Source organism: Lampetra fluviatilis, chromosome 32 (genome assembly GCF_964198595.1).
Source record: "Lampetra fluviatilis chromosome 32, kcLamFluv1.1, whole genome shotgun sequence".
Taxonomy (NCBI): domain Eukaryota; kingdom Metazoa; phylum Chordata; class Hyperoartia; order Petromyzontiformes; family Petromyzontidae; genus Lampetra; species Lampetra fluviatilis.
In genome coordinates, this window is record NC_136306.1 from 1772740 (window position 1) to 1800353 (window position 27614).

General features: G+C 45.4%; 1 protein-coding gene across 5 annotated transcripts in view; it reads right to left on the reverse strand.

The window, feature by feature from the left end:
• LOC144943617 (ubiquitin carboxyl-terminal hydrolase 15-like) overlaps positions 1-27614 on the reverse strand; it is a 68749-nt gene that overhangs the window by 36329 nt on the left and 4806 nt on the right. For 4 of the 5 annotated variants that reach the window (XM_078871237.1, XM_078871236.1, XM_078871234.1 and 1 more), the window contains exons 2-6: positions 21563-21687; positions 20053-20183; positions 8984-9110; positions 6641-6786; positions 4678-4739 (exon numbers count right to left, since the gene is read on the reverse strand). In XM_078871237.1, the coding sequence (XP_078727363.1) occupies positions 4678-4739; positions 6641-6786; positions 8984-9110; positions 20053-20183; positions 21563-21687 (591 nt within the window). Of the gene's footprint in view, positions 1-4677; positions 4740-6640; positions 6787-8983; positions 9111-11367; positions 11437-20052; positions 20184-21562; positions 21688-27614 lie in introns of those variants that run through there. The other variant, XM_078871238.1, reaches the window with a different exon arrangement.

Sequence of the window (27614 nt, forward strand, 5' to 3'; positions counted from 1 at the left end):
ATTTTCCTAAAGATCAATCAAGGAACACTGAAAATGTATTGTGGAATAACCAAATGAGTTTACAATTATCATAACTGTTCTGAGCACACCAAAAAAAAGTGTGCCTACGAGTAGCAGAGGCTTAGCAAAAAATATCCACAATATTAAACGCAACCCATCACAGGCCAAATGTCAGAAAACTAACTTTAACGGTAATTCCAAATTAAAAAAATAGAGAGTCAATATCCCCATGCAAGTAGTCTTATCTCTTGGGCAAAAAATTAATTAATCTGCGTCAAATAATATGAGTAACATCAGGTCATGTAAAAAAACGTGTTTTGTTAGAAAATATTTCAAGATACAGAAAATGAAAAGCTGAGTCAACATTGATTGGAAGGAGGAATAACAAAAACACCGTTCATACTTGTAGGGAACAAAAACTGGTGACAACTAACTTCTTGAACTGCATTTTGCAGCTATTTTATGACCAATTGAAAAAGAAAAGATAGCCAAATGATAATCCCACTGCTTGGCATCTGTAAGCAGACTGTCAGCCATTACGGTATATCACGCGTGATGATACCAAGCGGCGCACAGCAGTAGCTGGAAGCTTTTCTGGCAACCGTCGTGAGAATTTTTATTATGTTTTATTTTTTATTATTTTATAATTTCCCTTCTACGTGACTTTACCGAAAGAACCAAGAATATGAATCCCTGCAGTCACGAAAGCTTTGAATCGAAACTTTTCTGGCAAATTGGCAAAGCTTAGACTGTCCATAGCACCCAGCTGAGTTTTTTTTATAGGATTACCATAAGCAAACGGGAGGATGTGCAGTGTAAAGGTTAACTACGAACGATTTTAAACGATTGTTCATTGTACCTGGTAAGGCCCACCGAGCTATGTAACTCTTTTTCAGAAGAGACCTGGCTATCACAAATGACAGCTCAATGAAGTGGCTCATCATCACGTGGACTTTTATAGCAGCCAAATACTCTAAACTGGTGATGTTGATTCTAAACGTGGAGGGGAAAACCGGAGGAGCCAATGAAAAATCGACGCGACCACAGGGAGAGAGACACGCAAACTCCAAATACACAACAGGCGTCAGGGCTGGGATCGAACCCACGACCTCCTGTATACCAGGCAAGGTAGTTAACATCTCGCCAGGGAGGTGTCCACATACACCACGGCATTAAACTGTTAAAAACGCACATTCTATGGCATTAAGCTGGAGCCATTAGCGCTGTTACAATCAAGGGAATTATCTGTTATACACAATAATTAATCATTTACAGCCTTGTGCCAATCCACTGCTGTATTAAGGTCTCTCCACACTGTGCAATCATGGGGTCCGTTTGACCATACTTCACCAGACTGAACAGTGCAGGTTGGTGAAAGGGGGCCCAGAACTGATTCAGAGATTACTCACCACTGATGTTAGCCATGGCCAGAACGCCGGGCTCACAGAAGTGCGCTAAACCACCTATTCCCGTTTAACACGTAGGCTTTGGTGACCAATATCTTCCATAATTCAGGTTTTTTGGGTTAGATTGCGTAAATATGTGTAGTTAAACCCACCACCACCCAATTAGTAAGGTTTGTCACATAAACAGAACGTGCCAATTCGTGACCAGTACAACACACCGGTGTGTTGGAGGGCAAAGCCACACCATTTACAATCTATTCCCATTTAAACAGGAACAACAACAACACAAAGATATGTCTAGATGCTGTCCCGTTTATGTTGTGGGGTATATAAGAAGAATGAAGCATGAACCAAATCGTCAGAAAGAACGGGCGTGGAACACACTCGATCAAACGGAATGGAGAAGGAGTTTTGGATGCCACCACTGGTACAGAGCGTTCCAGACAGTGGCAGCAAGAACACTGCAATGGCTCAACCATGCGTATACCGACGAGGGACAGCATAGGTAAATTAGATCAGGGGGACAAGAGCAAGGCGGTTAAACAAGACAGAGGCAGGTGGAGACACTAAATCGAAAACCAATGGGGTTGAGTAATGCTTAAAAATCACGGATTAATAACAATCGCATGTTTTTCTTTAAGACATTAATATAAAGAAATTCCATAAACTTTTTTGTTGTTGCCAAGTCCAAAAAGGCATCACAATAAATAACAAATTAATCACATTTCTGCGAGAAGATGAACCACGAAAGTTTCAAGAAACACGCGCTACACGAGTCAAGCAGCAAAGCAACGGTCTCTGCTGCTGCTGCATCGTTTATGGACGATAAACCAGCGCGTGGATTGACTTTCCTCGCATTACGAATCACGGCCATGCAAAAGGCGGCGTCTCTTTTCTTCTTTCTCCCCAAATGCCAGCGGGCAAAAGGTCCTACAGCGATCACACATCTCTAGTCACCAACAATCCCAATGCATCAGAAGAAGCTCAATAGGTCACCGGGGCAGGGGCTGGCTGAGACGCTGGTGCACCCGGAGCAATTCAGCGCGGGACAGAGGCTCCTCGCGAGATGAAGACAATCACGTTCACGTTTGGGTTGCTGAGAAGAACTGTGCATATGTATTGATTTAAACTAGACTCAAAACATTTGGCGAAAAAACACGGTGGCCTTGGAAGGAAACTATATACATAATAGGTGACGTTTCCGTGCAATGGTCCTTGTTATGAGCACATACACAGAGGCCACGGAGATGAGGTAGATAAGAGACGGAGACTGCACATTACACCACGACGCTTGATGATAAATAATAGTGGCACTTGGTATGTGAGCAGCTGCTCGGACCTTCACTTGGTTCACTCAGCCTGAAAGGACTAATTTATTTAGAACTGCTATTTGTGTTTAGTTTGTTGTCCTTCCCCCGCACCTCCGATTAGAACGCTTGGCTACGTACGCAGGGTGTGAACATCAGCACTGGTGCATGGTATCACCGTCACACCACTCCTTAATGTGCCAGAATGATACCCCGATGCGTCATGCTGGCATTATCGGTGCTGACTAACAGCACCATTCCCTGCAGTCTAGAAAGATAAATGGGCAATCCATTATCTTTATAGGTGCTATGCAAATAAAACCCGTGGAAACAGGCCATGCGCAGCAGACTCACACACTCACTCATTCACACAATGTATGAACAAGAATGCATAAAACTATACATAAGGGCAGATATGTAGATCTACACGTGAATAAAACGTTGCTGGTATTATATCCAGAGAGCATCCACCCAAATAAAATACCAGCTACAATTGCAAGTACCTGTAAACTACATTTTCACATCCTATACCGGGGTTCAATAATATTGTGTGACAAGCCACGTAAAATAAGTTAGCGTGTGCTGGTGGGCCGTGTGACTGATCTCACGCTTACAGACGTCACGCGTCACGATGACGTCGTGACGTCTGCACACGTGACCCCTAATCCGCACCTCATCTCCAGGTCTTTCATCTCAATTACCAGTACCTCTTTAAGTCCCGTTGAGCCGTATGTCTACACATTGGTTAATTTGAGGGTTTCCCAAAATCCAGTTCTCATGGACCCATCATGGTCTGTCGACCTTTGCCCATTTGAACCTCATGGCGGTACCCCGGGGTACCATAGAACCCCGGCTCTCGCACAATGTCCGTGATGCAGTCATTTTTAGTCTGCTGATGGTCGGCGATGCGGTAATCGACTCATCTCGACGAGCTGTACACGGTGCACTATTCAAAGTAGAACTTTTCGATAACGGATTTTTTTTTACGCTGATGTTTGGCATTTCTACATCGCAGAGTGGCACCGATTTCAGATTGATTGATACCACAGTCGCGGAGTGAAGTACACCCCTGGAAAAAATAGTGTCCCAGAAATAAAATATTTAATTGCCTCGGCCATTTTGTATTATTTGGTACCCCGGGTTACCGCCATAAGGATAATTTACCAACCTTCTCATTTAAATAAAGTCGCTGCATGCAGCGAAACAATTCCATGTGACATACAAAGCACTGCGAGAAATTAGGACCACTCGCCATGTCACACGGGACACACACGCACGCACAAAATATATCTATATACAAAGATCCTCCATATAGCCTTAACAGACTGTTGGGGCAAGTGCTGTAAGCGAGTGTCCATGAAGGACGGAACAGCACACGAGAGGTGGTGTGTGGCCAGCACCACGCTCAACAAGTGGTGATGTTTACACACTGCATCAGGTGTTCATTTGAGGCTGAGTCAACCTTTGGAAGGCTCAGGACCGGTTCAGATAAGTGTCACCGGTGTTGGCCGTGAGCAGGTATTGAACTCGCCGGGTGCAGTGCAGTACGCTAACCACTCCACTACCACTCCCCACAAATCTATACACATCTATATACACACACACACTCACACATACAAAAGATATATGTTAATATGAATCTGCGCACTCCACACACATGTACACACATAACAGATCTCCTCCATACTACTTTGAATAATACTTTCTGTATCATTTGTTTCATAATGGCCATGTGCATGCCACATGTAAACACTTTTCTGTATTTTAACAGTGAAGACTGGTGAACATGGAAAGATACACTGCTGTGGGTGGTAACAACTGGAATCTCAAAAATTCCTGGCATAAATATAAGCACAACTGCTGACCTACAAATGAGTTTATACAAAAGCCAACGCCACAGCAGCGCACTGTCAAACGCACGCACGAGATAGATGCCATGCAACTGGCAAGGGGCCGGCACTCACTTGTTTGAGATAAACTGCCGTGGCCACGTTCCATCTTCATTTTTTTGTTCGATAATGAGCACCTGCAATGGAAATTAGGACAGACAAATAAAGACAAAGATCCCCCCCCCTCCACCCCGTGTAGCCTTAGCAGACTGTTGGGGCAAGTGCTGTTAGCAAGCAGCACCTATGAAGGCCGGCAATGTACGCAAATGGGGGTGGGTGGCCAGCACCACGCCCGGCCGCCTTGGTCTCCCGAGTCGCGATGTTGACACACCACACCAGGTACTCATTTGAGGCCGAGTCAAACCTAGGAGAGGCCCAGGACCGGTTTAAGATATTTGTCGCCGATGTTGGCCGTGAGCGGGATTCGAACTCGGGTCGCCGGGTTCGTAATACAGCGCGCTATAACCGCTACACTACTGCTCCCCAATTCGGGGAGAGACACGCGCACACACTCCCACACAGGGCCCGTTGTTAATAACCAGTGTAGTCGGAGAGCATGCCCCTAGTCCACGCACACGACCAGGTAACACCCTCCACACGGCCAACGTGTACGCAAGGAAGCTGCTTCGCTAATCAAATTACACGGGGCATAGCTTGCATGAATGAGCTCGGCGAAACAGACCACGGGGGTTGGGTTGGTTGGTGGGTGGGAGGGGGGGCAAAACAAGGTAACAATAGTATCATTAGCAATGGCTTAAATTGCAAAAATGCATGGCAAGTGGAAAATCAACATTGTCCGCTGTGCACGCCGTCACGGTGAAACAGCCGGCGATTTGAAAATGCACTGGCTGTAGTGCAGCGATGGCTCAATGTCTGCACTACCGTTTATCCGGACATTTATTCACACACGAGCGCACTCTGGATGAAACCGAGGCTGTGGTAATCGTTATAAATACACCTCAAAGGATGTTCTTTAAGTAATAACCACCTCAGCTGCGGCACAAGTACGTGGAATTGTGCAATTGGTTAAATGTTGGGGCCCGTTTGTCCATCCGAAGCCGGATGAGGGCCTCCCAAGTCCTGCGCCGAGCAGGCAGTGAACGTCATGCGAGCATCCACTTGACCACGCTGGTCATGGGACGTTATATAGCATTAAAACAAATGCATTGGTTGCTGTAGTATACAACAAGAAAAAAAGCCCCAGCTCAGAATGTGTTTCGCCCACTCCCTTACTCATCACTAGTCACAGAAGTGAATCAACGGACACACATCACACTCATTACTGTAAAGCACCAGCCCTGCTGGGGGGCTGCTGACTCAACTTACGTTTTACAAGAAAGCCCTATTCACTCGGCGACACAACAGTGAGTAAGTAATCTTTTGTGGCAGGACGCGGAAGCTGGGAAGAACCCGGCTCCTCGGTGTGCAGTTAATGGAGACAGGGAGGGCATCACTCACTCTTACAGGCGTGTGGCTTAGCGGTTACGCCCACCCCCAGCCAGGATGGGTCACAAGAAAAAACTAGGCCCTGCACGAATCAATTGAGATCGATTCCTACATTCTCAATATATTCACAAGCTCCCAACTGCGCAAATGATACATACGCTGATATTTGACTGCCCATGACCAAATGACCCAGAAATATAACCGACGTTGTCAGTCCTCGGAAGCCGAGCAGGGTTGAGACCAGATGATACTCTGGGTGGGTGACCACTGTGCAGAGGAACAGGTGTTACAGGCTGCTGTTGGGTCACCTTGTGCGCAGGGGACAGTGCGGCAAAACTCCCGCCCCTTCACCAATCCGTGCCGACCCATGTGGTGAAGTATGGCCAATTAACCGAACGACACAACCCTCATCCGGCAGCGGACTGACGCGTATAAATCTTTTAAGACCGATGGAAAGAACGAGAGAGAAACTAAATGGGACAGATAATACGAGACGCAAAAACAAGGACGCGAAAAATAACGGATTTGTGGGACCACGATGGAATCGCTGGGAGGAACGGGGGAGGGGAATAGGGGAAGGGTGGACACTCGCCTGCCCCTGACACAGGCCCGCGTCCTGGATGCTGCTGTCCAGTTTGTTGAGAGGCTCGTACGTGTTGGATGTATACTTGTTCCACAGCCGCGTTTCCTTGTCCTCGGGTATTTCAAACAGCTTCTTCATCTCCTTCTCAATCGTGTCTGTTGGGCAAAAGGCGAATGTAAGAATGACGCAGCTGTGAGCTCTTTCGGTGCTTCAACATGCCTTGCCTTGGACCAAAGTGGTTCTGTGCTTCGCATTGAGACACAAATTACGGTACATTTGTAGGCACCCTCTGATGACGCCCAGAACTGCCGAGACACCACGATAGAAGCGTGCTGATGTGATATTAACCCATGTCCAAATCCATAACTGTCATATCTCAAGGCCTATTGGGAATTTCTTTTTAGATGTATTGTTCCAAAGCTCATTCGTCAATTATGGTATCGGCGTTGTGTCGAGATATGCAGAAAGAAATGTAAGGATTTTCTTTTTTTTGTAAAGTTGTCGGTAACTGGGCTAAATCCATTAACCCATTACTGCTGCCCGAGATTTCAACCCAGGAGCTGAGTTCTTCCGACTCCTGAGCCACCCACAATGCCACCCCCCTCATGGGAAAAACTTCAATCTCAAGATATTCAACTTATCAATAAGAATATATTTGGATAGCACTCGGTGAGTGGGTGGAGGGGGGTGGTAGAACTCTCGATTTACGTTGGCAAGTTATCGAGTTCAAATCCTGATGGAATTGACTCAGGATATCATCATAATCATAGCTCTGGGGGGTCAATAAAATGAGTGACATTATTTGGTACTGTTAAACGGCATTCCTCCTAGGAATGTGGACTTGGCAGCGTGGACCTCATGCTGCTTGTCAAAAGGGATGAGCACTGCCCCCCTGTTCATCAGAACTTGGAGAAACCCACTGATGTTTAAAACACATTCCTGCGGAGGGAGCTGGTAGGAACGTTGGGTTGCTCGGTGAATGGCCAGGGTCAACGGCGGCATGGTGTATTTCGCAAATATGCCCGACTGTGAGGGCGGGCACAAGCCGGCGTGAGTAGGTTAAACGTTGAGTTTTATAAGGGAACCACGGGGTGAGCAGCCCCTCCCCAACCAGCAACACCCCTCCCACCCCCCACCCAGCCCCACCCTCCCCACCCAGCCCATCCCCACCCTCCCTACCCAGCCCCTCCCCACCCTCCCCACCCAGCCCCACCCTCCCCACCCAGCCCCTCCCCTCCCCAACCAGCCCCTCCCCTCCCCACCCAGCCCCACCCTCCCCTCCACACCCAGCCCCTCCCTCCACATCCAGCCTCTCCCTGCACGACGGACACAATAATCCCTGTGGGCTGGTGTAACCAGGAGGTTCCTACCAGAATGAAAACCAGTAGGGAGATGGTGCATAAAAGGGGGCAGGATATACCAACGATGAGAATAAATACAACAGGCCATATGTTTGGGTATTATGGACTGCAGCTGCAGAGGATGTGATAAGAAATTATTTATCCACCAAAAAACAAAGTTAATATTATCAAATTCAAGTGCATGTAACGTTAAGATAATCGTCACTTCATATGGAAAATGTTTAGCAAACCACTTAGGTTTGCGTGGGTAGTAACAATGTTTTTTTCCTGTATTGAGATAACCTAAGATGAGAAGGTTAAATATGCGATGTTTGTCAAGGGTCTAAGCTTCTATTTGGACTTTTCGATGATAACAAAAAAGAACTGTAATTGTCCACCACTGCCAAGTACACATTATATACTCACTTGTTGCCTTCCCGAGATTTCGAATTAGTGCACATTGTACCACATTCATTAGTCTTCTTGTAATGGAATTGTAAAGGTAAGACTTTCTAGCATTACCTGGATATTTAATCTAATACCTGCATGTGATACACAACTTCAACGAGATGACCTGATATAACATAAAAAATCATCCACCTGGAATGAGTGAGATAACATTGGCACCAATTTACATCAAAATAATCCTTCCAATATGATACACTTCCAACATTACTTAGCTCTCCGAATGAATCAATGCCGACAGTGCCAGGCTTTGCTACAAATGTGTGTGGTACCCAGTTCGCACAGACTCAATGTGAATAACTAATGTACATTGAGGACAGGTACATTGATTTGTTTAAATTTAGCCTAATTATATACTCAGAGGAAGCCAACAGAAGACAATGCATGCTGGGATGGTTTTTTTGTATGTATGTTGAACTTCTTCCGCACCATACGTAGCCAACCGCGCAAATCAGAGGTAACGGGAGGAGGACAACGAACTAAAGTAGGAGTCTCCTTTTAAAATTGGAACGCACGCAGGAACACGATGGGACAAGGTCTGGCTTACCGATCGTGTCGGCCTTGCTGAAATGCCGTGTGAAACTGTTTTCCACGTCCCCATTTTCGCACAGCTTCAGCTCCGTCAAATAAACCTCCACCTTGCAGTGCTTCACAAACATGCCGTGCTCCACCACCTGGAAGACAACACAGAGGCATGGACTTGTCACAACAACGTCGAACGTTCGCGAAGGAACCACAGCAGAGCAACACGGGTTATATTTATTGCAGTAAACATTTAAAAAACATCTCCCTGCTCAAAGAAAGAACGTGGTTGTTGCTCATCCTTGATAATGGCCCAGAATAGTGCCTGCAATTCTACATTTCCATGACATTGGGATGTTTGAGATGTTTGGTCAATTTCTTTAAAAAGTTTTTCTATTTGATAAATGTCTCTTTTAAAAAGGGGCACCTTGAAAACCAAAGGAATATATATCATCATCATCACGACCCATGGGCAGATAGCCCCGTGGGTGACCAATGCACATTTCGTCATGTTTCCACTTTCCTCCGTCTTGTGCCAATATGCTAACGTCTTTCTGGCACCAATCTCTCATGTCGTCATCAAGCCATCCCTGTTAGGTCTCCCACTCTTTCCAGTTCCTTCCAGTTTTCCCGAACAACACACTTTTCATTTTATAGATGTGTATATATATGGCTACATATCTCATACAATTTAGTTGTGGGTAAGCGTGCATGGCGGTGTCTTAGGGAGGATCACAACCCCCAGTGCGGGAGGAGCTGAAGGCAAACTCTGTTTGTGTCCAGCAAAAATGTGTCAGTGTCTGTGGGAATCAAAACCGTCCGACTTTGCAGCTTGGCTCGGTGTGAACGTGCTTAGCCGTGAGGTTATACAGCTGCCTAAACAAAAGCCTTTTGCGACCTGAAAACTTGCACTTCACATTGAACTGAAAATGCAATTTCCCAACTACAGTGCATCAGGCTTAAACGTCTACCACGTGGCTAGTGATGGTGTTGACGGTGCAATAATTTCCAACTTCCTTCCCTTCAGTTGCACATTATTTCCACTACTTAATTTTAATCAATCAAAAGCAGCGGCTGCTTTTGAGATGAACGGGTAACCCTGGAAACAATACTATGGTTTTTTTCTTGACATTATAGATGTGATATCTAAAACGGTGAATTTTTTTATAAAAAATGTCTCAGTCTAGCCACATTCTTTACCCAGGGCAACACCTGGCATGCCGCAGCTACTTTTATGCAAACTGTCACCTTTGTGTCATGGTGACATTGTCAGCGGTACATGACTAAGCGGTTTTTAAAAATGTTAATAAATTCGCTTTCAAATAGAGTCACCAACGATTGTGCCTGGCTAAAGAGCACTGTGTGCACAAGGTGACAGATGGAAAAACGGGCAATTTGTATTTTTATGTAGTGAGTTGAACTGAGTCGCAGACGTACTCTTTGGAGGCAACACATTTATTTAGCACCAACACACGGGATAACTACCCCATTACAGAATAACAACCTATGGTGGTGACCACCAGGGTAACTACACTAATCACACCATCACGAGCTACAATGGACCGGACCACAGCTTGGGTCCCGGTCCACGTGTTGGAGACTGCAGGACGTAGGACGTAGATTTCTTCAGGATGAACAACAGCGCCGTTCCCTCTGGGGGACCCGGCTTCTATCCTCCGCGGCGTGGCTGGCTCCGCCCTTAGCCACGACCACCTTCCAGAATCCTCGAGCAGGATCTCGACCCTGACACGTGACCACCCTAGCCCCCACTGGGGGCCCGTGTAGACTTAACCGGTCAACCAGAGTGTCACGGTCTATAGTAACCCCATTCCCGTGACTGGCACTCTCACACCCTATCCTGTAGGGGTCTGTACTGCACGCCAATCGTGGTGCCATCCAGCGCTATCGATCAGCGCTCACCGAGCCCCTCTAGGGCCGGTACTGCACCCACATATAAGTGGTGCCCGCGATGTCGCTACACCGCACGCCGTGCCTCTCTAGGGCCGGCATTACACAGTGACATCCGCGATGTCACTACATTTATACATGCTGCACAGATCATAATCCTGATTTTACAAGTTGTAGATGTAAGCCACGGTTGATTTAACTGTTTTTTTAATATTCATATTCTTGGTTCTTTCGGTAAAGTCATGTAGATAGAAAATAAAAATAAAATAAAAATTAAAACAGATATTAAAACATTAAATATGTATGAGTTGTTCGTGCCCAAAAATAGGAGGGAGGCATGCTGTATAAACATTCCAACGCATCGCTGCTCCTGCTCCGTACGAAAAACAACACAAAGGCGGCACCAATCTGTCATTAACCGCTCTGTGTTTACGCATTCCGAGTACGCGTGTCGGCGGGGTAGCACTGCACTTGGGCAGGGAATGTAGAATGTGTATAAACCTGCAGCACAAGTGCGTGTGTGGCAGATGGGCCCCGTGCTTTGGGAGAGAACCGCGCGCCGTTGCTGGGCATCCCTCGGCAGCGTCCGCGAGCCGCTGGGGAATCGCCAATCGGCACGGGGAGCTCTATCAAACACGCCAGCGACATAACCACGCGCGGTGCCACAGCCAGTGCCAGGCGGCCACTTAAAGCACTCGCCCATGGTGGCTGCGCTGATCAATAATTGAGTAGAGAGGCATTGGGCAGTGCTGGGACCACACTGTGCCCACTAGAGCAGCTTCGGGCTAATTATGGAGTGTACGACTTCAAAACCTAAGGCCATAACAAGCTTGGTGAAAAACAACTCCAATTGCACAAATGATGTCAAAAACTATAACAGTTTTTATTTAACCAGGTATATGGCCCACTGAGATATAGAGCTCTTTATCAGAAGCGACCTGGCCACAAGTGGTAGTCCAATGAAGTGGCTTATCATGGGGGCATTTATAGCAGCCAAACACTCTAAATGCATATTTTTTTAATGTCAAAAGAAAAACCGTAGGAGCCAGAGAGAACATGCAAACTCCAAATATACAGCAGGCGTCAGTCGGAATCGAAGCCGCAACCTCCTGGAAACCGGGCGAGGTAGTTAACATCTCGCTACTGCAGTGCACGATTATTATGTAATCAATGGTCATATAGACACGCACAATAGCAATCCGTCTGAGACCAAGCAGCTCCACCTTGAACAATGATCAACAGCACTTCTACACTGATGACACCTACAATCTGACGTTCCCCATCGGTTCCACACGCCTGCCCTTCCCACCAGCTGCCTCGACGAGCATTTCGTCCAACTCCCTCCACGCGATTCCAAGTCAAAACAGACATTCAGCAATAAATACGACCGTTGCTGGACTCCTTCTTCAACCTTAGAAGGGGATTGTCCTGAGTATGCAGAATGTTTAACATGTAGGCTTTCGTGACCAATATTTTCCATCACATTTATGTGGCGGGTTTAAACGACACATTTATATTTACGCCATCTAACCCAAAAACCTCTAATATGGAGTACACAGAATATTGGTGTAATCCTTACCCCGCAAGCTAATTTCCTAATCCCACATCCGTAACCTATCCACAACCTTTTATCTCTGTTTACATGGCATTTACTTTACCTGTCCCTCTAATAACACTTCATAACGTAAAACTGTCCTTCCTTGACACGAGTAGAATCCTCCTGCTTTCTATCAATATGACCTGCACTATGAAGCTTTGGACCATTAAGATGCCCTGCTCCAAGCACCTCATCAGCGGTCACGAAACACCATTATTATTCAAACCCACACGTCCTTGAAATGGTTTTTAGCTCACTAGTGCATCAATTACAATATTACGCTGTCTCTGAATCCTTCTCGGCCTTAACCCCTGCCCAACGTCCCTGACCTCATCATACCCTACCCCTACAATTATGACGCATTCTCTCCATTTAATCAAGGCTCATCTCCTCCCAACAAACCCACACACGTCGCCCTCCTCACAATGGGTTCGGTCTTTCTCCTCTGCAGCCAGCAATATGAGCGAATGCTTGCACGTGCCTGCCTACGCTTCCGATTCCCACACGCAAATGTATGGAAACACTTCCATCTGGCATGAGCCAAAATAGACATTATTAATGGGTGAGGCAGGGCGGCGCAGCGGTTAACACTCGTGCAGCACAATATAAAGGACCTGGGTTCAATACCTGACTCAGGTGCCTTAATGTATAGTCTGTATGTTTATACTGCTAGGTGGACAGAGGCAGGGCGATTTAATAAACTTGCCAATTGTTGCAAATGCCATAAGACATAAGGTCCAGTGTGCTAACCATTACGCCATGGTGGTATCAAATTGCACTGTATATGCTGAACGATAAAACTGTGCCACAGAGCCTCAGTTTCAAGACAGACCTTGCAAAAAAAAATGTTTTACTCATAATGGGACAAGTATTTTATTATTGGCATTTACCAGCCAATGGCCGACATGCAGAGAATTCTCAGGCATCAGACATCTGCAAGCAGTTTAAGGTAGCAAGCTTAAGTGTCCCCTCGGAACGTAAGTGGAACAATGGATCCACGAGTCTTCATTGCTTGCAGGTGTGGCCTCCCGTCTGAGAATCCCGGTCTAGACTGCAACTTTATTCAATGTGCAGCACTTGCACGTTGTGCGACAGGGTGGCGCAGTGGCCTCCATAGCAAGAGGGTCCTGGGTTCGAACCCTGACAACAACCCTTCTGCACGGAGTTGGTTATGTTCTCCCCCTGTTATGCATGAGTTTCCCTCTGCGTTCTCCGGCTTTCTACCAAAGCTAGACACATACAATGTAACTGTTGCTTGTCAAACATTCCAATGCAGGACCCTACTGGCTTTCCTGAGTAAATAAGTAATTGTAATTATGAAGTGCATACCAATATCTCCCGGTGAACTTTACTCATTACACACTGCAGATAGTTTTTATAAAAGGGTTAAAATGCTAGTTGGATAATTTATAAATACTGGAGGAAGGTCCTTCGCTGTTGATGCCCCCAGGGTCTGGAATGCTATCGCCAATAAACTGCAACTTGGATGATTACCTGTGAGATCTGCTCTCAAAACTGCTCTTGAGTACCTGTACAACCCCCGCATCTCTCCAGATGTCCGCTGAAATCAAATGCATCTCTCCAGATGTCCGCTGCAAAGTATGATCTTGAGTTTTTATTATAGTGTGCTGATCTTTAAAGGTGCATTGAAAAATGTTGATACTCCTGCTGATACTCCTGCTGTTATGGAGTGACTCATGCTGCCAGCTATGGCTGCAAAGATGGGTCGTACATGCTATGTATATCGTTTATTGTTAAATTTGAATCACAGTTCCTATGATCACTGTTGTTACATTGTTTTATAGCTTTCATTTTTGTGATTTCGAAAACGTATGGTTAAGGCATGTGTGTTTGTTGAAGTACGTAGTTAGCCTGATAACGTTAATCGAAATTGTTTTATGGTTGTTATTGTTTGACTTGCATCCCACTGGGATTTTTGAACACAGTGTTGATATACAGTGTTTTTTTCTGGAAGATTTTTGCTGGTTTTTCCTGTGTGTGCGTATGACCGGAGTTCGTGTGAAATAAAACACGCTGATTCTATATAACCATTCATTTTTTTCAATTATGTATCCAGAAATAATTTTGCGAGTCTCAACACTTTTTTTTACAGGAAGGTCATTCACTGGAATGTTTAGCCAATTCCTTTTTAAATGTTTTTTTGTAAATTGAGTTCCGGGAGAAACTACAGCACACAAGATATTCGAACAGCGAATGTCCACACAGATGTGTTCACAAACCCGCTTGCTGTACTGCCAGTCTGTTTTTGGGAGTTGCACAAATCTGCATCTTCCACCGAGGCCTCTCTCACGAACTGGATTACAGGACATGGCTGGCTCATTCCCACTTCACGTGTTTTTGTGGTGTTGCCATCTTACAATATCTGCACGGCTCTGAAAGGATGAAGCCGCTGCAGAAGTCTCTCACCGCAAACTTCAAAGAGGCTGCTGGGGGAATCCTTCAGGGGAGTTAATGCGGACCAATTTGGATAATGAAAAAAATCACTTGGAATATAAATGAGTGCCTAATCATTCACCAACAGTAACACAACGAACGATTACCCGAGTGCCAAGCACAGCTGCATTAAGCAAAGACCTTCATGAGATACTTTTCCGAGTACTGTAACAATATCCTGAATGAGATTAAAATTCACAGTGCTATCAAAATACAAATGAGCATATCTCCGAGAACAAAAGAACACCAGAAATTAAGAATTCAACAAGACACCGCAGCCCATATGGCAAATCATTTGTGGATATGGCTTCACTATTCTACTAGTAAATACAAATAGACCTTATCGTTTCCATACTCTTTGGTTCTTTCGGTAAAGTTACGTAGGTATAAAATAAAATAAATTAAATCACGACGTTTCGATTGCAACACAAGCAATCATCATCAGTTGGGAAAACCACAGCAATATTTTTTTTTGCTGTGGTTTTCCCACCACACTCCGATGAGGACAGTTTGCAATGGTTTTCCCACCTGATGACGATTGCTTGTGTTGCAATCGAAGCGTCGTGATTTAATTTATTAAATACCTACGTGACTTTACTGAAAGAACCAAAGAGTATGGATGCCTGCAGTCACGAAAACTTCAAATCTAGATTGACTTATAGTTTCCCTTCCACAGTTTCCCTGCTGTTTGCTGATGCAAGATACGAAGCCCACACTTTCACCAGGCTGTGGCTGGCTCAAACGTCTATGCCACTCGTTGATTGATCCTATCCTTCACCTGCTGGACTAACACAACGATTCCTCCTGCCATGTTCAGGACTTGGTCCACCAGACCATGTTCAACCACCACCACACTCCGATGAGGACAGTTTGCTATCTACGGTGCAATATTAGTTCAATATACATAATACTACCTTGAATAACGCTGGCACACCTTTAACCATAAATGGGTTTTATGAATTCTGCCTGTTGCCATTGGCTGTGCTACAATCATACAATCACCGTAAGTGTAAAACAGACACACATATACATGCATACAAGGTCACAACATCATTATTCCACCATCAGTCTTTAATGGAAATAGAACCAACAGCTAGACATTTGTAAAAAAAAAACCCAGCATTATAAGCTCATCCCCGCACCTACGATTAGCAGGGTTGACTACGTATGGTGCGAAAGAAGTTCAACATACATATATCGTATTCCTCCAGTCTAAATAAAGATTCAGACATCCCGTTCTGCCTCTTTTCTCACACTGCGCGGCTTTGGAATTCCATCCCATCGAAACTCTTTTCCCAAATTATCATATCACCTTGCTCAATTCAAGCAGCGTGTCAAACTCGTATCTACTGCACCGTCAACAGTGCTGTTTGTTGCAGCCCCTTGGCCTAAAACAAAGAACAGTGCTGGTAAGTTAATGCTCATTAAGTAAGTTAACACTCATTAATTGTGTGACTCTGCTCTTCATTCCATATTCAAACTGTTCACGAGCGTGCCTGCACGTCTCATTCACTTTCATTTTACCGTAAAGTACACACACTGGCAAGCTACACAATATATCTGCGAGAAACGCATTGTTTTAATATTTTTGATTCATTCACAACTTCCACTTGAAGCCGTTTTCGTGAGAAACGAGGCTGCTTTGCTTGCTGTGCATACGCTAAAGGTGCAGTTTATGATTAACGTTCATCTTGTGTTTATCAGAAAAAGGCAATGTTCCAGAAGTATTGCTTGCTGCATCCTCAAAATAGAAACCAGAGCCTGATTCCACTGTCGTGGTGATCCATGTAAATGCAACCTACAGCTGACAATGTCACAATACTTCTTCTTCTGTCATGTGGCTGCTGATGTAGATGCAGAGCAACAACTGCAATTTCACAGTCACGTGGTCAGGCCCGACAACTGCTTCAGGAGCAGCGGAGTGGTGTATCATCGCTGCGATGTCTCCTTTGTATTTGTGGATCGGGGCATTGCGTCGCTATACGTTGTACCGTCTGTTCTGAATGACCACAGTCGCACGCTACTGGAGAGTTTTTAATTTTCCATTTGTGCATTAGGTATCCGCATCTACTACCATGGTTTGTGCAGTGGATGCAATTCATGGTGGACCATGAGTTCAACATTGCATAACATATATTTGGAAAGGAAAGTAGAAACAAAACTGCATGAGATGTATTTTAAAAGGCAATAGTAAACAATTGATGGTATTCAAGCAAGATTAAACCAAAATGCAATGAAGTATAACTATCAAGGAAACAGACTACTGAATGAGGTCCCAGTTTATATGGAGCACTTTTGCAAATCACGCTTGGTAGTCTAGCAGCAATTGTTTAAAAATCCTGACTCTGCTAATGAGACCAAGAAGGCCAACACTAAGCCAGAGGTTCTTGCTTATACAAATGCTGCTGGGTAATAATGGTCTGCAAAGGCAATAGGCTGATGGACTAAACCCTATTTCTACTTATGTATGCTTTTAATATTAAGCAGTAATGACTAGAGGCATAGGCGGTTTTAATTTTAATAAGCATGGTGATGTTTTTTAAACTAATACAGTATCTAATATATAATGAATACAAGCATGTACTGAAGACTCCACAATAGCCAAGCTCTTGTTAAGTACCAGCTAGCAAACCGTGGTGATATGTCTCTCAAAACACAGACCACAATGCAGTCAGCCCTCCCAAAGGAGTTGGTGAAAACCACTCAACTTGTGTTTTAAAGTACATCTACTCCCGATTGACCAGGTCCACACACATATGATGTAATTGAGGAGACATGAACTCCAGAAAAAACATGAATTTTGAACGTGTAAAGGGTCTCTACTCTTGCACAGCGAGAATGAGCGTGTGATAAGATAAGTTATGGCTGGCCAGGCAAGTATAAACGTCCTTCAATAACAAGAAGAAGAATAATACAGCGCAAACGTACAAAATCCACTCCAGACCAATATCTTCACATTCAAAATTCTTCATCAGCATCATCAGCCACTGCTGGATGCAGCCGTCCCCACACTCCTGCCGTCTTCCTTAACATGCTTCTGATTTTATTATTTCCGTGCCAGCCAGGCGTCTCGGAAGAAGCCGGAGCACCCACATTGTACCCCTCCGCATGCGACCTGCTGGTCAATTAACCGTGGTATACGCATTTATGCTGCCGGATGGAAAGAGGTGGATGGAGGAGGGGGGGGGCATTTAAGAAACTTGCCAAATGCTTCAACTGGCATGCCAAGAGATTGAACCGGCAACATTTGAGCTGCAAAGTGCAGTGTGCGCTTGCATCACGCCAAGGCAGCATCCAGATGTCAACCAAGAGGGTGGGGTGGGGGGGAGGGAGGTTTCAGGTCACAATATGTTTCTACTGCTACTATGAAACGCTGCTGTGTTATTGTCCACCTTCACACGAGGAGGAGTTACTACTACGAAAAATATTTTTTTTATTTTACCAGGTAAGGTCCACTGAGACATCATAGCTCTCTTTCAGAAGCCGCTTAGCGATCATAATTGACAGCTCAACGAAGTGGCTAACCGTGCGGACATTTATAGCAGCCAAAGACTCTAAACGCATGTTGATTTTAAATGTGGGGGGAAAACCCGGAGGACCCAGTGAAAAATCCGCACGACCACGGGAGAGAACATACAAACTCCAAATACACAGCAGGCGTCAGGGGTCGGGATTGAACTCACGACTTCCTGTATACCAGGCGAGGTAGTCAACATCTTGCCTTGGTGCGAGATGCCGCAGTCGTTTAAAATCACGTGCCCGCGGAGGAGTTGATCGTGCACAGTGAGCGGGGCGCACAGCTTGTTCACATTCACTAACTTCGCGGTGCCAACATGACATCCTCCCTCGTCACAACATATACCCCTGACCCGTTACAGCTCCTTGCTACATCATGTTTTCATTGTACACATTACTGTACACTAATCATTATTTGCAAACTTTGTTTGACGTTAAACGCTCTCGTCATGGCAATGTACACTTGATGCAATTTATTTCATTAACATTTTTACCTAAATCCTGGTTGGGGGGGGGTCAACTTAGCTCATCATCCGTTTGGGGTTAATAGGGGTGCCACGGTGCTGAGATGTTAACTACCTCGCCTGGCATACAGGAGGTCGTGGGTTCGATCCCGACCCTGACGCCTGCTGTATATTTGGAGTTTGCATGCTCTCTCTCTCCCCATGGTCGCGTGGATTTTTCTCTGGGTCCTCCGGTTTTTCCGTCCACATTTACAAGCATGCGATTAGAGTATTTGTCTGCTATAAATGTCCACATGATAAGCCACTTTCGTTGACCTATCATATGTGGCCAGGTCGCTTCTGAAAAAGAGCTACAAATCTCAGTGGGCCTTACCTGGTAAGATAAAAAAAAAATAGTTTTAATATCACAGGTAACACTTGGCATAAACATAGCAGTAGTGGTTCTGTGGAAAAACTGGGCCGTGCCATGGAAATGTGGACTTTACACAACTGGATCAGGGCTGGATTGACTGATGAATGTCAATGCAGCCCTTGTTTTAGCAAGTGCAGAATGTGTTAATATCATACGCAGGTTATTATCAATAATTGTACTATATTCAGTGATCCACTAATATCTTTGCAGAAGTTTCATTCTCCATTACACTGGTTTTGATTAAACAATAAATTACTTTTAAAAGTATATTTAAGATATTCTTTTTGCAGGTTTCTCTCGCAAGGAATAATATCCCAATGGTTCCTAAGTGAAAAAATTGCTACATTTTTCTCAGTGCAGGAAGACACTTACTGCCATTTTGACTGTTGTAAACTCCACATTCCTATGGCAGGAATTAGCTTCTCAAAAGAGGAACCGCAGCGGACTTCCTCCCAAGCTGTGTTTAACACATAGCATTCGATTTATGAACAATGATGGGATGATGGGCTGAGTTGACCCATGCTGGGATTATGATTAAAGTATCTTGGTGTTTAGTATCTTCTTACTCAGCCACGGCTGCGAATCGAACTCATGTCACCGTGATATCACAACCAGTCCTGGACTATACTGTCACTGACCCACACTGACCAGCGTGCATGCTGATTACACACGTAAAGACACAAGTGGCTCTTGCATTCGGTCCCATTTCCGGTAAAAAAAATTAAGAAGAGATGGTACCTCACCTTGCGTGCAATGGGCTTTTGTCCCTCCATGCAGCCGTACCAACTGACCAGCTTGTTCCATGCTTCGGTGGGCACCAGCACATAGTCCAGCTCGTCAATGAGGTTCTCTTTCAGGGTCTGCTCCTCGGTCTCTTCGTCGCGACGGGGAACAACACACACACACGCTCACCCGTGTCACACCCCACCCTCCCGTGCACACGGCACCGCCGCTGGTATTCAAGGTCCTACGCTGCTGCATTGGCTCCCCGGCTTTCACCGTAATGAACAACGCAAACTCACACGATCGGCGCTGACATCGATTGGCTAAATGTGCCAGGGAGTAGCGGGGTGTTTACTGCTCAAATGTTGAAAGTGAAAATTAAAATTGTGCTGGATGCTGCTCAGTTCAGCTTCCAAATGTAACTATTTAAACTCTTTTTGTTTTTACCAGGTAAGGCCCCCTGAGCTATATAGCTCTTTTTCAGAAGTGACCTGGCCACAAATGATAGCTCAACAAAGTGAGTTCCCGTGTGGAAATGTATAGCAGCCAAATATTCTCTGAAAGCACGTTGATTCTAAATGTGGAGGGAAAAATCAAAGGACCCGGAGAAAGATCAACACGGCCACGGGGAGAACATGCAAACTCCAAATATACAGGCGTCAGGGTCGGGATGGAACCCACGACCTTCTGAATACCAGGCGAGGTAGTTTACATCTCGCCACCACAGCGCCCCCATGAACGCTTCTTGCTTGACAAGGCTACGTGCTGCGGCGCACTGTGTAAGGGTGACAGAGCGATGCATCGAGTGAAATGCAAGAGGGACAAAACGGCTTGATTAGAGCTTTTAGTAAGGCTGTTACTTTCAGCATAAGTCGATCTATACGCGATGCTGATCGCTACGACGCTCTCAAATTATGCCATGCGGTAGCTGTTTTGTAATGTGTGTAAAATGCAGCGACTGAGAAGATGTGATCAATGTCTCTGTCTGTACACGAATCCACAAATGACACGGTAAGGCAACTTCCATGAAATTAACAAAAAGCGTTCTTCAAACATGTGTGGAAATGCCCATGACACCAGAATGAACTGTAAAAACAGGAGTCTTACAATTAAACGAAACTCGTTGGTGTTAAGGTAAAATTGTCAGCATGGCGATAACACTTTTGAGTTTGCGTAGGTTTCAGTTACCGATGCAAGTTGAGGCATGTCGAAATGTGTGTGAATTATTTGCCGAGTAAGCGGCGTATTACACAGCTCACCGCTCAGCAATACAGCCAGCCAAGGTGACCCCGGAGTTACAAGGTGTGGCCAATAAAGTCGATGTGAAATACAGTGACGAAGACTACCCCTTGTAAGTCAACAGCCAGTACTCACGAGTGACCACACAGGGCATGAACACTCCACCCCATTACCTCACTGCAAGAAAGGTGAAACTGTTTTAATTGTTCCCATGACCTAATTGGTATGGCAAAGTGTAAGCATGGAATACACATTCAAAGGGAACACGCATGTACACGTGGAAACACTAACCTTTTAAAAGGCCAGAGTTGTCTACTGGTCCGGGCAGGCTCTGTTGCCCCATCTGGTGCATGTCCCAGCTGTCGAACCTCACAAACTTCTTCCATAGTTTGAACCATCGGCTGTCGATCAGGTACCTGTCGAGAGAAATGCAGTGGTTTACTCGCGCGTCATTCCATCATTTCTTGCAATGTTCCACGGGGTGAAATAGTTTGCCCTGACAAAGGCAAGCAGACAATTTTAGTTGTTTTTCCTAAATGAATTCACGTCGCCAATTATACCCATGAAAGAACCACCACATGGCTTTGCTGCAAGCTACTTCATTCCCTCGCACAGTAGTTAAAGAGAAAGCTTAGCTACGTATATATTTACAACCATACATAATTAAACGTGCTCATCTGCCCGTATTGCGCCGATGAAGCAGGGCTGGCTTAAAGGAACCGGGTGCATACATTTCAAACGGAGTCAACGCAAAACCCACTGCCCCCTGCAATGGAGCAGCGATTGGGACAGTGATGATCATCTCTTGAGCACCGAGACCAACGCAGCTTGAGTGGCTTCCTGCACTTGCCCACATGGAAACCTCCAGACGTCCGCAGGCAAAACATTCTCCTAAAAGAACACCATCGGCTGTCAGCCAACGAAGCACTCCCACTGACAAAGGACCCCCCTCCACACCACGCACGCGTCTGAAATCCCGCAGCCCCTTACTGGCATAAGCTCCAAGCTTGATGGGGCAATTCCTGGTTGACTGCAAACATCACCAATAGCAACCTGGTAACGGACCCGAGCAGTGAAGTCCCAGAGTTCAACCTTCCATGGAAAACTTGGACAACTCTCGACCGCTTGAGGACAGGGGCCAGGCAAGATGAGGCCACTTGCTCCACAAATGCAGCGTGAGGAGCAGCCCAAATTGTGACTGTGGCCACCACCCAGGTCAGACGATCGCCCCAAGCACTGAACTCCTGCCCCGAGATATATCCACTTCAGGTGGCATCGCAACCACTTACTCTGCCTCACCTGAAACTGTTGAATGGATCGATAACCTAAAAATCAAATTATCACTTCTGCCCCAGCCATACAAAGAACAAGACTTGCATGTTGTGCTAAAGCGATTAGACAATGATTTTAAGACATATTTTCATAAATCATTAACCATCGGCCATTCTTAAATTGCCGGCTCCAGGCATACGGCCTCCAAAATGCCGATGAATGGCAATGTTGAGTGACGATGTTGAGTGACGATGATGAGTGGACCACGATGAGTGGACCACGATGAGTGACGACGTCTATGACTGCTGTGACGTCATCTATCCCCACCCATCTCCCCCTCGGCATGTTCATTGTAATGTTCAAGGTTTGATGTTGCACTAATTACACCTTTATGGTTATTGCAATAGCTACTCGTATATTTGTAGCATTAATTTCATAAATCGATTACACATAGCAATAAATTACAAATCGATATTTTTCTTGCTCTCTACAAGTCTGCAGTTATAGCTTCATAGCCTTTCATGAGATTTCCGGCAAAAAATGCACCAATGTCTTTATCACCAAAAAGAGAGAAAAAGCGGCAAGGCAACACATTTCACCAACGTGGATCTGGTCACCATTCGTGTCGCCAACGTTTAAGCAAGAAGGGCGCACCGTGTTTCACGTCGTAGCCAAAATTCACCAGCGATCGTCAACGTTGCAAAAAGCATCACCCCGAATGTAAGAACACAGTTCTTTGAAATTACTATCCTGTGCAATTCCCTGCACATCTTTCCTTGCTCGGCATAAAATATGCAATCAAGGAAGTGGATGAACCCAAAGAGCCAACATTTACCGTATGGCCAATTCCATCAGGCTCAAAGTGGAGTGCGCCCTTTAACGTCGCAGCAACTTTCCCAAACGGCCACCCGGCCACACCATTTTTTATCACCGGAAAGTTTCTTGCGCGGCTGTCGCAGCGTAGCGGTTCGCGCTGTGCTACGAACCCGATTACCGCTACGTACGGTGCGAAAGAAGTTTAACATCTCTCATGAACCCATGATGCCCCTGCAGATGAGCAGCTTTTAGCACTCTCTTGCACGTGTTCTCTCTTTTGGCAACCATTCTGCCACCGGTCTCGACGACTGGCCATCATCTCTCCCGACGATGGTGTTTTGCTCAAGGTCACTCGTGATTTTTAAGCGGTAAACAATGTGTCAAACTTGTATATGTTTTTTTAAACCACATGTTTCTCTGTCTATCTCCGTAATTCTAAGTATCTGCTTCTTCATGCTTCTATGCACATTTTCCAGCATGAATCTCATTGTCCATGTTTCTGATCCATCCTGCCAGTGACCAATAAACGTGCTCCTCGTGTATCCAGGTCTCCCATCTCTCCCCTGTTGATCTCACTTTCATCTCGCTCATTCGTTTCTCTTTGCGTCTCAGCGAGACATTTTCCTCGGCAGGCCCATGTTGGTCGGGCCACTCCAAGAGACATCACGGGCCAGATGTGGCCCATGGGCCACCAGTTAAAAGAATCTCGCCACAGTGTGCGTGGAATGAAGATGTTATGCCACTGAGGCCTTAAAGCCACCGAGAACTAGTGCAGGATATAAGCGCATTATGGACATCTTAAACACTGTATAGGGGGCGTTAACAAGCGATCAATCAACATTGATTCTTTAGCTGAATAATACATGCATCGAATTGCATAAGAATCAATGTTTTTTCCCAATCATGTTTTATATAAAGGATTTGTGTAACGCCTGCATCCTGTAGAGGCCGCTACATTCAGCACAATGTTATTATAAAAACACAATAGATTCTCGAATCGAATAGACGACCCTGAGTCGCTGCAATTCAAATCGCCGGGTGCGGCGAGGGGGGGGTCAATCGTTACTCCACCATTAAAATGCATCACTGTTTCCCGCGTCTTGTGTGTAGCATGCTTACTCCTGGGTTAGCTACAATGGATTCGGGGCTTGATCGTTCCAATCACCCCCATGCCAAAGGCACGCCATATGCTCAGTAGACGTTAAAGACCCCGTGTGTCGGTCTCAATAGACCTTTGTCTGCCACGTCATGGCCCAATCATGAAATATATTACCTAAAAGCTTCTGTTAATATTAAACGTCATAGATTCAATCATCATAAATGACTCTAAACTGTAAGTGGTTCATTTCCCAAAACTATTGCAGCCATCCATCATTCGATCAATGTGCTGTGTGACATTTTGATGTGGCCATTTTGCACATTGTGAAATCAGCTCTAATTCAGAACTCTGGATGTATTCAGTATTCCATCCCAGGCCTCTTACTTGATTATAAGAATGTGAATTAATCATGTACCGTAAATAAATAACCTTACCACATCACAGTTAAGTATAAGGGTTCCCATATCCCCAATCAATAATTATTGGGCTGGGCTCATCTGTTGTCAGACAAAATTCAGAGGTGATAATTCCACGGTTCCATGATGGGTGCCAGGTTTTCTCGCAGGACAATCATAACATACACAGAAAATGATCAGCATAATCACCAGCCGTCGTCTATCCAATGCTGGATGAAGGCCTCCCCACGCAATTGTCATCTCTCACGGATTAGTGCAGATACAATCAAACTCGCTCCTTGGGTGAACCGATCTTAGAGACTATACAAATTATAACCTACGCAAACTCTGCTTAGGGAAAAAAATATATAAAACATTGCAGTTTCAAATTAAATGGGACTTAATTTGAAACGATTAAGAAAAAAAATTACAGTATGCTTGCATTTGTCTGTGTACATTCATGAGCCAGTGCTAATTTATAAATACAATTTAATTCCAATAAAATCAATGAGAAACTCAAGCATGTCTATTTATTTGTGTGCAGGCTGTATACTCTGGTACATTCAGATGCCAACCACAATTCCATAACCCCTCACTGCATTTAAAATGAAATCAGATACACATTCCTGCAGAATAATTCATTTCAAGTGAATTAAAATTACAGAATGCGCATGTACGGTAAATGTGCATCTTCAGAATTAGCTACCATTCCTACATACAGTATTCGATGGAGGGGGGGGGGGGGACTACAGCACATGCATGTATAGAGTACTAGCGGAAGTACCCGGCTTTGCCCGGGTGAAAAATATATTTCTTAAAAACCTTACATATATATACACAGATACTAAGGTATTGTCAAAGCCCGGTGGGCTGTTTGTACATTTCTCCACCAACAAATATATAAGAGGCTTTCACAAGTCCAAAAAGTTGTAGAAAGTGTAGTGTAAATAGTTGATGTCAAAATGTTTACGAAAATTGTGGTCTCCCCCCCCCCCCTCAAAAAATATCTTTACCCCTCGTAGGTATATATACTAACAACACCTTACATACAACAGAGGAAGTGGTATCTATTGACTCTGTAGTAGTATCTACTGACTGTACCGTAGTATCTACTGAGCCAATAGTAGCTACTGACTGTGTAGTAGTATTTAGTGACTGTAATAACTACTGACCATAGTAGTATTTACTGGGCCTACAGTAGTATCTACCGACTATATACTCGTAACGACTAACTGTATAGTATCTGCTGACTCTATAGTAGTATCCACTGACTATAGTAGTAACTACAAAATCTATAGCAGTATCTACTCACTCTATAATAGTATCTACTGACTCTAGTAGCTACTCACCGTGGTAGTATGTACTGACTGTATAGTAGTATATACTGACTGTAGCAGTATTGACTGACTGTAGTGGTATATACTGACTGTTTTAGTATTTACTATAGCGGTATCTACCAACTCGATAGCAGTATCTACTATCACTACAGCAGTGTATACCGACTGAGGTTGTACATGCTATCACTACAACAGTGCATACTGCTGTGTTGGTACCTGCTATGATTACAGCAGTGCATACTGCTGTGTTGGTACCTGCTATGATTACAGCAGTGCATACTGCTGTGGTGGTATCTGCTATGATGAGAGGAGTACATATTGTGGTGGTGGTACCTGGTATGATAACAGCAGTGCATATTGACTGTACTCATCATTCACCCTCACCACTCACCACTCACTATTCACCATTCACCCTCACAACTCACCACTCACCAACCTCCCTCACCAATCTCCCTCACCACTCACCCTCACCACTTACCCTCACCACTCACCAATTACCACTGACCAATCACCACTCACCACTCTCCACTAACCCTCACCACTCAACCTCACCACTCACCCTCAAAACTAACCACTCTCTCACCACTCACCCTCACAACTCAGCACTCACCCTAACCACTCACCTTCACCACTCACCCTCACCACTCACCCCTCACCGCTCACCACTCACCCATCACCACTCACAACCGCCACTCACAACCGCCACTCACCCTCACCACTCATCCTCACCACTCACCTTCACAACAACCACTCACCCTCACCACTCACCCTGACCACTCACCACTCATCCTCACCAATCACACCCTCACCAATCACCACTCACCCGCACTGCTCACCCTCACCACTCACGCTCACCCTCACCACTCACCCCTCACTAATCACCACTCATAACCGCCACTCACCCTCACCACTCACCCTCAACACTCACCCTCACCACTCACCGTCACCACTCACCACTCATCCTCACCAATCACACCCTCAACAATCACCACTCACCCTCACCACTCACCCTCACCACTCACTCTCACCACTCACCCTCACAACAACCACTCACCCTCACCGCTCAGCACTCACCCTCACTACTCACCCTCACCACTCACCACTAATCCTCACCAATCACACCCTCACCAATCACCACTCACCCTCACCACTCGCCACTCACCCTCACCACTCTCCCTCACCACTCTCCCTCACCACTCTCCCTCACCACTCACCAGTCACGCTCACCACTCACCCTCACTACTCACCACTCACCCTCACCTCTCACCACTCACCCTCACCACTCACCCTCACCACTCACCCTGACCACTCACCACTCATCCTCACCAATCACACCCTCAACAATCACCACTCACCCTCACCACTCACGCTCAACACTCACCCTCACCACTCATGCTCACCACTAACCCTCACCACTCACCCTC